A 16,928-nucleotide genomic window follows, 5' to 3' on the forward strand; every position below is an offset into this window, starting at 1 on the left:
GTGTTTTTAACATACCTTAACTTTTTTTCAAAACAGTCTGTTACATGATGGCAACAAAGCAGTGAGACAGCAATAACAAAGCACCAACCAGGCACTTAAAGCTGCATCAAAAGCATTTTTTTTCTCTAGCATTTTCCACGATTAATATTCCAAACTGGCATCTAAATCGACACATTAGGTATATTCTCCCTAGACTCTCCCCCTTTGTGTTTATTGCAAGATTCTAAAGAGTGTGAAAATCAAAGATTGGTAGTGATAGTGTCATCGATGTTAACATTTCATAATAGTTAAATGACGTACAATAGTGCACAATAATAATAGTCAAAATAACCAACTGGCATCATATGCAAGCTTTTATTCAGGGGTGCAGTATTTAAGAGAATACACTTATCACAGGTTCAAACTCAAAGGACGTCTTCTCTCCTTATTTTGAGTGTCAACTATAAACTTACCATACCTGCAATTCTAAATAAAGTTGAAAATGAGTCAAAGTGGTTCGTGATTAGGATTACGATTGGACAAAATGTTCAAAGGCAATTCATCTACAAATTGTAGTTCCTTATCAAAGTACATATTTTAGGGGAGCTGAAATTGAATTTGAAAGTATGGAGAGACTGGTTAAAGGGCTTTTAAAAACTCATATCTATTTAGAATAATTACACAGAGGCATCCAGTAATTTATCCTTTTTCACCATTCCTTCCACCCCGATTTAGGCGCAAAGGCTATGCAAGCTTACACAGCAGATCTCCAACTGCCAGCAGTGCATCGAGAGATCCTCAGCGCTGATCACACAAGCTGACCAGATGCTAAAAGAGACAGACCACGCTCGCTTTCTGCAGACGGCCAAGAGCATCAATGAGAGGTCAGGCAACCACACGCTTATTGCTAAGAACTGTGGGGAGCTTTGTGTGGATGAAATGCCCACACAGGGATTACATCTACTATTTAACAGAATCCCATCACACTTGTCTGTTTAAGCTTGACTTAATCCATTCAATTGATTTAAAGGCCCATTCCCAAAAATGTGCCACCCTTAGAGGAAACACAATAGCTTGGAAAAGTCGGAGTTCCATTAACGGTTTTGAATTTTGAATTTGCTCTGTCTTAGGGTTTCCATGGCAACGGCATCAACCCAAGTCCTTATTCCTGAGATCCACCTGACAGACACCTTTGACAGCTTTGCCCTGGATTTCTCCCGAGAGAAGAAACTGCTGGAAAATCTCGATTATCTCACTGGTAAATTGGAACTGAAAGGAACTCTGGTCTTAAATGGCTCTTAAATAATCAAATCATAAGGTCCAAGGTATTTTTCTTTATGTTTATGGTTAGCAATATTATTCGTATTACTCTCGTAACCCTCATAATGGCTTTAAAAGCAAGAGATGGGTCTATATCGAATCAACCATTTTACTATTCTCAAATATCTTTTTTTCTACTCAAAATGAACTCTAAGGACAAAAAATACTGTAAAAAGGGCTAATAAGAAAATACATAAATCAGTAATAGGTGTATGATATTAGGGAACATAAAAAAGCAGATATTGCATGTGAGTAGAAAAATTCAAATTAGTCTCTCTCTGCCTCTACCTCTCTGTTTCTCTCCCTGTGTCTGTCTCTTTCCCTTCCTGGCCTCTCTGTTTCTCTCTGTCCCTCCAATTCTCTTTGGCGCTATATTTTGCTCCCAGTCCCTCTATTTTTCTATCTTTCTCTTTCTGCATATCTCTTTCTTTGTCCTTCCCTCTCCCTCTCTCTGTCTCTTTATCTATGTGTCCGTCTGTCCTTCGCTCTCTATCAGTATTTGTCTCTTGCTGTCTCTTTCTGGATTTAACTTTATCTTTTTTGACTCTGTCCCCCCTTCTGTTGGTCTGAGTTTATGTCTGTCTTTTTGTCTCTGTCTCTCTATCATTATTTGTCTGTCTGTCTCGGTCTCTCTATCTTTGTCATTCTCTCTACTTTGTCTGTCTGTCCGTCCTCCTTTTTACTTTGTCCATCTGTCGTTTTCTTTACTTTGTCTCTCTCTCTCTCCCTCTCTGTTACTTTCACTCTGTCACATGCTTTCTACAAGAGCTGTAGCCATGAACACTGATTTTCAAATACCAAGCTTAAAACACACTGCAGGTGGAACTTGCACTTTACAAGCTTGTGCTTTTTTTGATTTGACACAGTAATCGTGGCACCATTTGGGAGTGTATTGTGTCTTATTTTAAGGCCCGCCTAAATAATTACAATATAGGTAACATCCATATCAAGCTTGCAAGTGCCGCACTGATATTAAACTTTATTATTAAGGTGGAGGCCTCAAAGTGCCTTCACGGTGGCCGCAGATAACCAGCAAGCCATGGGTTTGGAACCCCCACTTCAAAGGTTAGCTTCGCAAAACTTACTTTATTTCAGAAAATTTTGAACTGTCTTCAAGCAAAACAAGCAAGCTGCAAATAGCTGAAAGGAATATGTTAGTGTAGTTGCCCTTTTGTTCAATAATAAATTAAGCCCAAACATCAATAAATATACTGCATATAGTGGGAGATTGATATATGAGGACAAACAAAAGCTTCAGATGTCAAAACCAGTCAAGTAAAATAAATAAAGATGTACAAAAACAAATAATTCAAAGACTTGTTTAGTCTGGGCTTCTTGCTCTCGTATCTCGATAGATCAGAGACCCTTGGTCCTCCATGTTCAATCGAGGCATAACTATTATTCTGGATCATTGCCAAGTTTACTAACAAAATTTTTCAATTCATCTTACTTACACAGCTCCATCTGCTCCTTGCATCAGAGAAGAGCTTTGCACAGCATCATATGACACCATAGCAGTCCACTGGACTTCTGATGATGAATTCGTAGTAGTGTCGTATGAACTCCAATACGCAATCTTTACTGGACAGTCCAATGTTGCAAGTAAGTACTGACTCTTAAGCAGGGATGGGCAAATTGCGGCCCGCGGCTCACTTTCGCCTAATGTAGCCCATTGAATCGAAAAGTAATGAACATTTTATAAATTCAATGTGTTGTTTAGTTCTTAGTAACACATAATGTAAATAATTTAATGTAATTGTTATTTTTTAAAACCATGTATTTATTTTGTGGTACAGCGTCTGAGTGGTCAGCTCGTCTGCCCCCAGGTGCAGTGGTTCAAGGTTCAAGTTCCTCCCACATTCCCAAAAAAATGCATGGCAGGTTGATTGGGATTATTAAATTGTCCCCAAGAGTTAATTAGGGTGTAAATGGTTGTGTGCCCTACAAGTAGCTGGCAACTAGTTCAGTGTGTCCCCTGCCCACAGATGCTTGGAATGGGTTCCAGCACCCCCGCAACCTTACTGAGGATAATCGGTGCAGAAAAAGGTTGGATGGATGGATTTATTCTATTTGTAAATATATTTATCAGAAAAAAATAATATCAAATCATATTAATGTTAAGTGTTTGTGATATTTTAATAAACAAATATCAGATTAAATTTGACATACACATTTATTTGTAAATGCATTAAAAAAAAATTAGATTAGCCTCCACAAACCATTTTTTTCCAATTATCATCAGAAACATGGTTACAATAAATTAAAGATCAACAGCTTTGATAAACAATTGACAAAACAGAAGAAAAAAATGGCTGAAGGGAGAAACCCAGAGCTTATCTTGGCCCCATTCCTCTTTGTCCTCATGCATTTCTCCGGTGTTGGTATCGATCTTTACTTTCTATCCTGGCTCCTGTCCCTCTGCCATTTTCCTAAACTCATGTGTCCCACTCTTCAAAAAGATTGCCCATCCCTGCCCTTTAGTTATCCTGACTCCGAACAAACAGCCTCGTCCATATGTGTTATTGAATCTTATGCATTTCTTTTTCACATATATGTATGGATTCAGGGCAGCACGGCGGCGCAGTGGTTAGCACGTTCTTAGGTTCACGACAGTTCTTAGGTTCACGACAGTTCTTAGGTCGTGAGATCGAACCTCCTGTGTGGAGTTTGCATGTACTCCCCGTGCTTGCGTGGGTTTCCTCCGTGCACTCCGGTTTCCTCCCACATTCCAAAAACATGCATATAAGGTTAATTGGCTGGTCCAAATTGTCCCTAGGTGTGACTGAGCGAGCGAATTGTCTGTCCCTGTGTCCCCTGCCCACTGCCCGAAGATAGCTGGGATGGGTTTCAGCACCCCCCGCGACCCTACTGAGGATAAGCGGTGCAGATAATGGATGGATGGATGTATGGATTCATTCTTTCGTGATTTAAGATGAGTGTAAATTGATGCTAGGTCCTTAGCTTGGCCTTGATGCTAGGTCCTTAGCTTGGCAGCAAGGCTTTGATGCTATGTCCTTAGCTTGGCCTGATGCTAAGTCCCTAGCTTGGCCATCTTGGCCTTTTGATTTTTGCATTCCGGAGATGGAATAAGAGCTTGCTCTGTCCACTCCACGCATCGGCCCGGTATTGCAGTACCTCCGGGAACGGTGCATTCGCAATGATCGCAACAAGGCTTTAGGGCTAGGACCTTAGCTTAGCCTTTTGGCTGAGAGTAAGTGTCCCGGCTCCTAGGCTTTGTAGCGTTTAATGAACTGACCGGTAACGGATAATGGATAATGAATAACGAAGATAGAACAATAACCCTTAAAAACCCCCATACGATTATAGTACACTCAATAGTCTAGTTGAAAGACTATTTCAGGGGGGAAGCACTTCTGCCTGCAGAATATGTTCTATTAAGGACAGCACCCAACCCAATCCATTTTAGTGATTATGTGCTTCATTCACTTCTTCCCTGTTAGGTCTCTGCAATTCATTGGAGAGCTGGATGATTGTGCCCAACATCAAACAGAACCAGTACACTGTTCACGGCCTGCAGAGTGGCACCAAATACATCTTTGTTGTCAAGGCCATTAACCAGGCGGGGAGTCGAAGCAGTGAACCGGCGACTCTGAAGACTAACAGTAAGTTGCTGGCTAGGCAGCACTCAAATTTACATACTGAAAATTGATCAATGTCCTTTTTAAACATGATTTTTTTACTCATATAAATATGGATACAGGCATTTTCTCCTCCGACCTTAAATTCAAAAATAAATGAGCTGTTCTTTGAGGTTACTTGTGTAACCACAAAGCCTTTCCCAACTTGCCCATTTGCTGTCTGCTAAAAACAACCCACAATACTTTGATACCAATGAAAATAAAAACCGTTCAATTCAAAATTTGCGAAGAAGTGAACCAGCGCTAACCGAAACACGGCGTAAGCTGCAACACTGTACATGCATAAACAACAGCACACACAATTCAAGCAACTTTTCAATTAAAATGCATGACAATGTTACCATAAATTATGGCTTTTTACTCAAAGACGAATCATCATTACATGCAAACCCTTTGTTCTTTTTAACCTTTTAGCCAATATGTAAAGCTATCTAAGTGTGCCATTTCCTGATAATAGCTGGGACTTGGTCATTCGGATGCCAATTTGAATGGCATAGTTCCTTCTTTTTGACATCCTGTCTGTAGCTTGAGGGGTGGGGGTGTATTCCTGGATCAAATTTGCAAAAGGGGACCACTCTACAGTTGCCTCTCATAAAACCCAATGTGGTGACGTTGCACAAATGCTATACCTGCTCCTGGCAGGTCAGCCCTTCAAGCTGGACCCCAAATCTGCTCACAAGAAGCTGAAAATCTCACACGACAACCTGACAGTAGAACGCGATGAGAGCACGTCAAAAAAAGGCCACAGCCAAGAGCGCTTCTCCAGCCAGAACAGCTACGGCGTTGTGGGTAACGTTTACATCGACAGTGGGCGCCACTACTGGGAGGCCATGATTGGGGGAAGCACATGGTGAGTTTGAGGAACAAGGATTCTATTTATGTTTGTATAAGTGAGTATAAATTGGCTTTTTTCCATTGCCTTGCTTTTGTACCAAGATATACTCCATAATCATTTATGCAATTTCAGCAAATAAGTAGTTATGCCCTAGTTTCATTTTTGCTTTTTTTTTTCCTTCAAATTTTACAGAGAGCCACCAGAGGGCACTCTTACCTATCGCATGTAAAATAGGCTGACTGAGGCGGCCCAGTAGCATGCTTTGCAGGCCTGAATAAAATTCTAATATAAGGAATAAGGAACTTAAAGGAAGAAAACTGATACCCTAAAAATGTATTTCAAATGTTTCTTGACATTTGTTTTTTCATTGTTAATGTGGAATCTTTCTGTTGTTTTGTCAATAAAATGGTGGATGAAAGGCATGGGGTCCAAGACTTGGCTTTCTATAGCCACAGTGCTCCACATTTGACCTATATTCAAGGTCATCTTTTAGTAATATTGTATTTAATTTAGATCACTTTAACACAAAAATGTAGGTGTTTTGCCCAAAGACACAAGGACACAAGACTCAAAGAAGACCTGGAAACCTGATTAGGAACTCCCCAGTTGCTGGATCACCTGCTCAAACCCTGAGCCACGGCTGCATTAAGAATGTTTTTTCCTATAAATTGCATTTTTTTGCCTAATGTTATTCATAGGCAATCCCTAAGGTTTTTTACTGGATCCCAATTCATTTCTTACAGAAATAATGTCATAAGGTGAAAACCAACCAGTCTGGTAACAGGCGACATTGGTGCGTAATAAAAGTCGTGCAGAAAAACAACACTGAAAGATGAAAAATGTCCAACTTTCTTCACTGTCTAGGAAAGCTACAACGGACGTGTGATTGATGAACAAATAATACAAAGCTTGTGGTTCTAGGGTTTATTTGGCCGGTAGTTTTCTTAAGCATTTCTTTAACATTAAAATATAATATTTCACGCTCATCTGAAGTAATTTTTCGATTAAAAGAATAGAAAATCCTCGAAAAAAAGTTATGATTTCGTTAAATCCCAAATTGCAGCAAAATTATTACCTGAAATGCAAAACTTTCTATTGTCCATTTAATTACAGCAATAATTTAAACTAAAAAAAACACAACATCAACAAAAACTTTACACTCTGCCGAGAGATTATTCTTAAGCATTTTTGAGAGACTGTGTGCCTCGAGATATTTTATCAATAGCCATTAGTTTCTATTTTGGCAAAAGTAGGCTAAGTTTACTCTGAAAAAAAAATAATAATAGCAATTTCGTATTATTCGCTCAACGGAGATATTTTTTAATCTGCAATTGGATGGAAAAGCAATAAACTGCACACATCAATTGAATAAAAACAATGCTACCTGCAAGGAGAAAAAACGTACAGGAAAAACAAAAACATTAAACAAATCTGATAAAAATCTAAATATAACTGGAAGTACATGATCAAGGCGAAGGAAATTAAAATGTATTAATGTTAAAAATTATAAAATGAATTATTCCAAATGTAAATGAGGAATTCAAAATTATGAGGATCATGTAAACATTTTCACAAATGTTCAATATGTGCATTGACTGAGACACTGCATTCATTCTACCAACCAACCCACCACCCTTGACTTTGACCTACATCCATTATTCCGTTATCTGTCAGTTGACAGAGCTGAGAGAATGGCGGACGTCAATATTTTCACAACACCTACTCATCATATTTTTCAATTTACAGTAAATATAATAAAAAAAAAATGAATAAATTCTGTTTGTCTTTGCAATTGTTTTTTCACATATTGTTGGTTAAGTCAAGTCATATTTGTATAGCCCTTAATCACAAGGAGTCTCAGAGGGCTTCACAGAATGTCAACGCCTAATGCTTAGCTTTTCAGTACTATTTTGGTTCTTGGAAAATATTTGACAATATGAAAAGAAGTTCTCGAGGGGTTGAACACTTTCACTAGGGACTGTATGTGATCTAGTCACTTATAGTCTCAATATTCTGGAGGCTTTTTTTTTTTTTTTCCTTGGTTACTCCTGTGTCAACATCTGCCGTCAATCCTGCCCCTGCAGGTACGCTGTGGGTATTGCATACAAGTCAGCGCCCAAGCACGAGTGGATCGGCAAGAACTCGTCCTCGTGGGTGCTCTGCCGCTGCAATAACTCGTGGGTGGTCCGCCACAACAGCAAGGAACTGGCCATCGAACCGTCCCCGCATCTGCGTCGAGTCGGGATCCTCCTCGATTACGACGCCGGCTACCTAACTTTCTACGACGCGGTGGGGTCGCAACACCTGCACACCTTTCACGTTTCCTTTGTCCAACCCGTGTGTCCCGTCTTCAACGTTTGGAACAAGTGTCTGACAATCCTCTCGGGCCTGCCCATCCCGGACCACCTGGAAGAACTGGAGTCCTAAGATTAAGCACGATCTTGCATAAAGATAGTTCCTTATCATATGATTTACATCTGAGCGATTTGAGTAGTAGCGGCCATGTTGTATGGGTGCATCATTTCTTATTATTTTGATTAATCTTCATATAAAGACGGTACTATGTTCAGATTCTGCATCAGTTCTTGAAAATATTACATTTTTTTACAGGAATTGTTACACGGCGTACACAACTTGAAATGATCAAAAAAACGTATAAAACACAGGGAAACATATGGTATGCAAGACATTTTTTACCAGATTTTGCTTATTGAATTAAAGTAGTAGGTAAAAAAAAAGTTCATGAGGAGTTTAAAGGTTTGATGCACCATTTGAAGTGTCCTTAAAAAGTTGAAAGTAGAATATTTTCTCTATTAAGTACGTGTTAAAAATGCCCAATTGAGGTAAAAGAACCTCCATGTTTTTTTCCCCACCACGCCTTTTTGCTTTTATCTTACTTTTAGCACCGCTGTTATGGAACTCGCAACACATTAGGAAGCATCAAGGTGGAGGGGGGTAGAGGGACAGAGAATGATTTCATGCTCGGGGTTTTGGGTAAGTGTAGTGTGAAAAGTGTAAAAGTAATAATGAGCTTGTTTCAAATACAGTTCAAACTCCAACCCAAATCGCCCAAAAGATGAAAAAACAAGAGTATATTATTACTTGAGGAATGGACTGACTGAGGCAGCTATCATGACTTTAAGCCAGGAGATGGTGCAGAGAGTAGCAAAAAAGTAGCAAAAAAGTTGTGGCACTACCTTTAAGGCTTAATATTTACAATATGTAAATGAGCATTTCTGTTTTTGACTTATGTGGAGAGATTCAAAGAAAAGTACAGATAGTTGTTACCTAGCTTCAGGAAGAGACCCAGTGCTATTAATGCTATAGCTGGCAATTAACAGGAAAAAATAAATGTCTGAAAAGTTACGTTAAGTTACCTGTCAAGGCAAAAGACAGGCAATCAGAAATTAGACTTTGTTTCCTTATCATTCATTCTAAAATGATTTTGTGTTCCTGATCACCTTCAGTTTATGACATGTTCAGAACAGATTCACATACAGATACGATTTGGGAGTTGGGTCTGCTCTACTAGGCCTCGATAAACATGTTATTTGCCCTAAGAGGTAGCAATACAAGGGAGATGTCTTACACCTTCCACTTTCTTCTGAACAGCCAATAACCAAACAGTGTAAACCCTTGATAACATCAAACCGCGTCTGTTGGACCCATCCAATATGGCCGACTGTCTACATATACATGCGTGTGTCATCACACGAGAACTATTTATTTCCACCACACCCATAATGCACTTAATATCTCCTTTTACCTCTTCTAATTTTGTTTTTAGGAAGTCTCCCTGAGAGTCTTGTTAAAGTTGCTAGTTTCATTGTATGTTATGTTGTCTTTGCGTCAGTCTCAATCTTAAAATGGAAAGAAGGTCAACCGCCAACTATTCCAATAAATAGACCGCAACAGTTATTCTTACAAAGACTTAAAGGCGTTTGCACTACAAAGTTTAAAGTAATACTTGGAATTTGGTAGCGATCCGTTCCAAGTAAATACAGCGTGATATTAACCGATACTGATCTGATAACGATACTTTTTGCTTAGAAATGTCATGGTCATTGAAAAATTGGCCACCACCCTTAAGTTAATTCATCATTTTTATGATAAAAACAGCACAAAAAATTAAGCTCTTAAAGTTTTTCGTATTTTATTGAATAAATACAACTTTAACGGTATAAAATAAGACATACTGTAAAATTCGGACTATGAGGTGCACCTGGTTATAAGCCGCAGCCAGTATATTTTTTAAGGAAAAAACATTTTGTACATACCTAAACCACACCTGACTATAAGACCCATGTGCCCACATTGACACATGAGATATTCGCAAAGAAAGACGGTACAAAAAGAGTTTTAATAATATACGCAATCTTAACTTGTGGGCTGCCTGATCTTGATATAATGTGTCTGTAAGATATCACTGAAATATGTCACACCACACATCATTGGAAAGCTTAAACTCTTTGGATTCAAGATATTCCAAAAATCCTCATCAGCGAAATATCACAATCAGTCTTAAACAAGATACCCCAAAACTATAAAGCCGTTGAACTCCCCAGTACGTCCCCTGGCCATCTTCAACTTCTTTGAATGTCCGAGCAAAGGGCGTATTACATCCAACCGTGTAAAATATTTACTCCTAAACACACAATAATGCCGACAGGTAAAAATAAATCTACCTTAAACATATGTGCTTCAGAGAATGTTGCCTCTTGTAATCCATCTGTCCGTCCGTCCGTCCGTCCGTCCGTCCGTCCGTCCGTCCGTCCGTCCGTCCGTCCGTCTGTCTATCTATCTATCTATCTATCTATCTATCTATCTATCTATCTATCTATCTATCTATCTATCTATCTAACTTGGTCATATCCCTCAAGAGGGATGACCGACAGCAAGACAACGACGTACAATAACAAAGAAAATAAAAAGGGGGAAAAAAAATCGCAAAAATCACACACAATCATTTTGGACCATGGCCAACCCAAATGCCCAAACACCCAAACAAGTTAGGCACCTCGGCAACTAAGTTGGTCATGCTTTCGTCCCTCCAGATTAAACGAGGCACAAGAAAGCGGCCATGTCACTTGGGTCAGGGTGACACAAAACACTTTTGTTCAACATCAGGGCCCGACAGCTTTCACTGCTTTACCCCTGCTGCATCATACAGGTGCCCTGCCCATCCTTTGGAACACGTCCAAACATCCCACTATCCTTTTATAACACCTCTCCACTCATTCCTATCACCAACAAGAGCTCTAGCTTCCACTATATTTAGACCTCTTTTCTGCAGTGCACTCATAACACCATCCATCCACGTCAATCGCGGCCTTCCTCTTGGTCTCCTTCCATTGACTTCTGCTCTGTAAATTAATGGCATAAAAAGTGTGCTTTAACTGTAGGGTTGGGGAATATTTGATGGCTCACAACTAAATTATGATTCGGGGATATAAGATTCGATTGTAAAATGATTATTGAGGTATTTTTTTATCAATATTTTTTCCTTCTCCAAGATGTATCCTCTTTTAATGTTTATCTCCAGTGCATTTGCAAAAAAAAAAAAAAAAAAAGAATTATTAACCACTACAGTTCTCGTGCAAACTGGAAAAAAATCAGCACACAGTCACTATTTTGAGTGCAAATGATTTAAATGATTTGAGATTTTTTTACTTTTTGTTAATGGAATTTGGAAAGTTCGATGTTAGTTTTCATATCTATTATAAAAAGGAGTAAAAACTTCCATCAACTCTTTAACAAAGACGCACAGCTGCTGATTCTTATTTTTGTATTTTGCAATCCAAATGCCAACCGATAATTTCAAAACATGTGGATGAAAAGCATGGTTTATTAGCAAATCTTGCAGTTACGATAGAATCACATGGGTGTAATTGTATTGCCTTAAATAGCGACTTCTCGTTTAAGTAAAATAACATCACGATGGGTGTTTCTCTGGTTGATAAAATTTAGTCAGCAAATACAGCTACAGGAGGGGTCTCCAACGCGGTTCCCACGGGTACCAGGGTGGCCTCTGAGGAAAAGTAAGTTGCCCGCGGAAAATCGATCACCAGTGCTATTATTTTTAGTGGTTGACTGAGTCTATTTGGCCCTACTTCCAATACTTAACCTGAAAATAAGATAGTAGCAACATGATAAGATGCTATTTTATAAATGCATATCAAACTGTGTGAACCTTTGAGCTAATTAGTAACACAAAAATGCTCTGTTTAAAAAGGTTAGAGAGCCTTGAGCTACAGTTTGTGGTCTTCTTTGGGAGTGGTGCCTCCCTTTGTTGACATCCTGTGGACATATTTAAAATTGCAGGTCATTGCTTGATGTGATGCGTCCCATTTTTCTCTAGTGCTTCTCTCAGCATTCTCTCGCGGGCTGCATTAAATCCTTTGGCAGGGTTGATCCAGCCAAGGGGACTGTATGTTTGACACCCCTGTAAAACTAAGACTTAAAGGTAAATGTTTACAGTAAAAACTGTTTTGGTAATGTTTTTTTTTTTTTTTCGAGAAACACCACATTCAGTGCCAAACAACTTTGCATTTGTTGTCGTTCTTTTTGCTTTTGTAGAATAACTTGATTTTGCTACAAAACAATTTGAAATGTCACTTTTTTGTCAAAGAAACAGAGATACATTTTAGATTCTATAACCTCCTATTTATTTTTTTCACGAGGACCACTTGTATTTGGAAATAATTGGTTCCATGTATTGATAAGGCAGTCTTGTCATAAATCCCAGTTAAATTTAAAGTGTGTGAATCCTGTGATTCCACGAAAAACGATATTGATACTCTTAAACGATTGCACTAATAATTTGACGTGTTTTGTCTGCATGTACATTGTTGGAAAATGGTTTGGGAGTGTTATCTTTTTAGTTCTCTGTAAAGTATCTTTAAGAAGATAAAAATAAACGTCAATTTGAAAATGAAAGACGGCTACAATGTTTTTCCCCCCCAAATTTAGGCTTACAAAAACATCCTGCCAGATGTCTAAAAAATGTCTAAAAAATAACTCTAGATATATGCCATATAAATATATAAACTCATACATAAATCCTGTTATACCTAAATATATGATATAAATCCAATTAATATATTCATGCATTTCATTGTGTATTTTGTCATCTATTATGCAGTGTATTATGTTATCATGTCATGTATTTAGTTGTGTACTTTGTCACAACAAAGTGGTATTCAACTAAGGGGCGGGTCAAACTAGCTGGCGTTTCACCAATTGGTTGATCAGTGTAACAGCCAATTTGTTCATCACTGATCAACTAATAAGTGAACCAATAGATCAAACTTTCTTGCTGCAGCATTTTGTACCAGGTCTTGGTTTTTAATATGGGCTAATCAGTCTACTGAGACAGCCCTGGCTATCACTGTTGCTGCTGCTGGATCTCAGTGCTGCCTTTGACACTGTGGACCACAATATCTTACTAGATCGTCTGGAAAAATGGACTGGTCTCTCAGGAACTGTTCCCTCATGGTTCCAGATCTTACCTCTTTGCAAGTACGATAGCATTCTCCATTCGGGCCCCGGTGCTGTGGAATGCTCTGGACTTAGATATTTGATCTGCAACTTCAGTGGGGGTGTCTTAATCTTGGCTTAAACATTTCTAGTTTCATTTCAAGTTGTCTTTAGGAAGCTATCAACCGAACACTCTGTTATTACTTATATTTCTTTTTTATGATGTCTATGTAATGTCTGCTGATACCCTTGCAACATCTATTGCAGCCTGGTTGTACTGGAAGGGGGGATTACCTCATGCGTGGCCCATTCTCAAGGTTTTTTTTTTTCATTTTCCTCATGTTGAGGTTTTTGAGTTTTTCCTTGCCCTCATGCATGTAGTGTACAGCCCTCACTACTTGTGATGATGGGCTGTATAAATATACATGACCTGACTTGACTTAAATACACAGCAAAATTCAAAAAATAAATAAAAAATGACAAAATGCTTAACTTAATGAATACATTTCATTGTATGTTGTACTTTTGAGTATTAAATCAAGTCAAGACATGTTTATTTGTATAGCCCTTAATCACAAAGAGTCCCAAAGGGCTGCACAGATCAAAGACTATTGCAAACTATTATGACACCAACCCCTGATCTAAAACCTACATGAAGGCAAATAATACACAGATATTGTCAACATAAAGTATAGGATATTCATATGTTATAGAATAGAAGTGTGTTTTAAGTTTAGATTTAAACCTTTCCTCTGAGGTTGCAAATCGAATCTCAGGTGGAAGAGCATTCCACAGCACCGGGGCCCGAATCGAGAATGCTCTCGAACCTGCGGATCTCTTCTTGGCTCTTGGGATCACTAGTAGACCAGCATTTTCAGAGCAAAGGCTCTGGACCATAATTTATTTATATAATCATTTTTATATCGCATAGAGTATATTTGTAAGTATATATTTTTATATATACATTGATCACTATATGGCAAGATTGGTCCTCTATATATGCATGCAAGGTTTTCCATAATTACAGTCCTGCACAATGCATTTGAAGAAGAGCAAAATAAAAAAAGGCAGTGTATTTTACACAATATACTATAAGTTCTTTTTTTTTTTTTTTACTGGGTGTGTTGCTGTGTGAAGTAGCACATTTTCAATAAATATATTTTTTGTCGTCTATTTCTAATGGCAAAAGAGACAATACTTAAAATCATATATTGCAATTGTATATTTCCACTACATAATTGTAAATTATCACTTAATTTTATTGCAGTTATTCCAAAGCTAGCACAGCTTTATTCATAATGCACGCTTAATAAACACCCATATCACATTCCATTACCAAAATAACAAACACTACAACAAAGAGATTTTCAGGTGGTCTTTGTGTTCGACCTCTGCTCACATGTGGCGCGTTCAATGACGCGCAGCTAAAGTGCAACACATTAGCATTTAAAAATGGACCCGGCAGAGCTCACAGCATCAGCCTGCTTGCCTTTTTGGCTTCAAGGAGACCTTGAGTGGAAGTTTTCTGGTCAGAACAAGGATGAAGACCCCTTGTTTGCTCACTTCCTGTGGATATTGGATCTTGAACCATTGACCTTTCAACACAAGAACACCCCTTTGTCCTCAAGGCAATCACTGAAGCCGCTGCCAGTCCAACCACGAGTTTGCACATAACAATGTCCAGCAGATGTCACTATTAAATCTCAAAACGATCAACATGGGCCCTATTAAGACACAAAGTGTTATACTGTATACATAAAACTCAGGGGCAATTTTAGGTCAAGAGCTTTGGGGCCGCCTGAGGAGTGTCACTTCCCATTTGTGAACATCACATTATAGTTTGTGGTTAGCAGAAACTCTTTAACTTTGTTTATTGCCCAGTTTTTACAAACATATTTCTAATAGAGTACACACATACATACTGAAGAAACATGGAATTTATTATACAACAGTGCTGGAGTGGCTAATCAGAAAGAATGGCCGACTCATCTTTAGGTCGATGTTGGACTAGCTAAGCGAGAAAAAATATTTCAACATGTATCTGTCGCTTGCACTATCTACCCTTATACGTGCATTAATTCTCTAGTCAGTTATTCGGCTACATTCAGCGCAACAGACGAGGTGAGTTTTACCATCTCCCATATTTGAAGTTGGAATGGCCCACTAAGAGTTTTTAAAAAATGCTACCATTATTAGGGGTGATTGGCTTGAAGCACCCCTAAAAATGTGCTGGTTGTGCCCGTGTACATAGATTAATAAGTTTTCGCCGGCCTCCGCACGGAGCGCCCGACCCGCTCGCCGCGGTGTCGTGGGTATCGCGCCCGAAAGTACCCGCGCCGCGGGTTAGGGGCTCGCTCGCTGGAGCGACCGAACGGCACCCGCGGTGCGGCGCAAGTATAAACCCTGTCGTGAATTTGTCTCCGATCGTCCCGGGCGGACGGAAAATCGCCCAGCTGTACGACTCTTAGTGGTGGATCACTCGGCACGTGCGTCGATGAAGAACGCAGCTAGCTGCGAGAACTAATGTGATTTGCAGCTGCGATTGGCTGGCAAGCAGTTCAGGGTGACCCTTGCCCACTGCCCGGAGATGACTGGGATTTTTTTTTGTTTGTTTTATTTTCTTTTTGAAGGGGCGTCGCTGCTTTGCAGATTTTTACTTTTTGTGGGTGGTTTTGGTCCCCATTAAACGGGTCTAAAAAAATAATAATTGAAAAAATTTTTTTATACATACTGTATATATATATATGTATATATATATATAAATATATATATATATATATATATATATATATATATATATATATTTATATATATATAAATATATGTATATATATATATATATATATATATATATATATATATATATATATATATATATATATATATATATATATATATATATATATATATATATATATATTTTTTTTTTTTTTTTTTTTTTTTTTAAGATGCACCGCTCCTTCGCGGATTTTCACTTTCGCGGGTGGTTTTGGTCTCCATTAACTGCGATAACCGAGGTCCCACTGTAATTGCGTTCCTTTGTAACACGTTAGCCCAACACTGCTCCAGAGTAAACCCTGACATGACCATCAATCACTGATACTACCCGTAAATAAAAAAAGAGACCGATGCAATGTAATTTGCAAGTCAGATCTGTATAATTTTCCCATTAAACTGCATATAATTCACAGTCATTTTATATGTAATTCTAATTTATCTCTCCCTGATCGTAAACTAAATTATATGCACGGCAGTAAGGGCAAAGCTGGTTTACGGGAAGATAAAACAACATTTACCTAAAGAATTAAAGTACAAAAACATCTTGAGGAGCGCTCTTCACAAGCTTTAATCCAACAGTGTGTATCGGCCAGTGAATTGCTAAACTGGCAGTTTTTGTGTTAATGGAAAAACAAAAGGATTTCAATTCTCTCTGCGCTAAGGGAGAAGCTAATGCGCAGCATCAATCTGAGGGCAATCGATGCATACTGCCTGCAGGCATCTCCAGGTAACAGCAGGGTTGTTGACTTTGTTAACCTGCAATTAGCCTGCGCACTGTTGTGTTAATTGCAGGTTAGATGCAAGTATTCCATGGTGGTCGTGCTGCTATTCCATTCAAAATTATCCGAATGCAAAAAACACTTCCATATAATGTTTTTTTA

General features: G+C 38.6%; 1 protein-coding gene and 2 pseudogenes across 2 annotated transcripts in view; all 3 read left to right on the plus strand.

Annotated features, from left to right (window-relative positions):
- The window catches only part of LOC148369339 (E3 ubiquitin-protein ligase MID1-like), a 58,813-nt gene extending 50,449 nt beyond the window's left edge, over nucleotides 1-8,364 (plus strand). For both annotated transcript variants that reach the window (XM_088331324.1, XM_088331323.1), the window contains exons 5-10: nucleotides 715-863; nucleotides 1,110-1,237; nucleotides 2,758-2,901; nucleotides 4,761-4,922; nucleotides 5,601-5,808; nucleotides 7,878-8,364. In XM_088331324.1, coding sequence (XP_088187450.1) covers nucleotides 715-863; nucleotides 1,110-1,237; nucleotides 2,758-2,901; nucleotides 4,761-4,922; nucleotides 5,601-5,808; nucleotides 7,878-8,220 — 1,134 coding nt within the window. In that variant the 3' untranslated portion in view covers nucleotides 8,221-8,364. The remainder of the gene's footprint in view (nucleotides 1-714; nucleotides 864-1,109; nucleotides 1,238-2,757; nucleotides 2,902-4,760; nucleotides 4,923-5,600; nucleotides 5,809-7,877) is intronic.
- LOC148369340 (U2 spliceosomal RNA) lies at nucleotides 4,311-4,456 on the plus strand (annotated as a pseudogene).
- Nucleotides 8,365-15,728: 7,364 nt separating the features above from the next.
- Nucleotides 15,729-15,904, plus strand: LOC148369341 (5.8S ribosomal RNA; annotated as a pseudogene).
- The last annotated feature ends 1,024 nt before the right edge of the window (nucleotides 15,905-16,928 follow it).

Source organism: Urocampus carinirostris, chromosome 3, assembly GCF_059441175.1.
Source record: "Urocampus carinirostris isolate Australia breed hairy pipefish chromosome 3, RoL_Ucar_1.0, whole genome shotgun sequence".
Lineage (NCBI taxonomy): Eukaryota > Metazoa > Chordata > Actinopteri > Syngnathiformes > Syngnathidae > Urocampus > Urocampus carinirostris.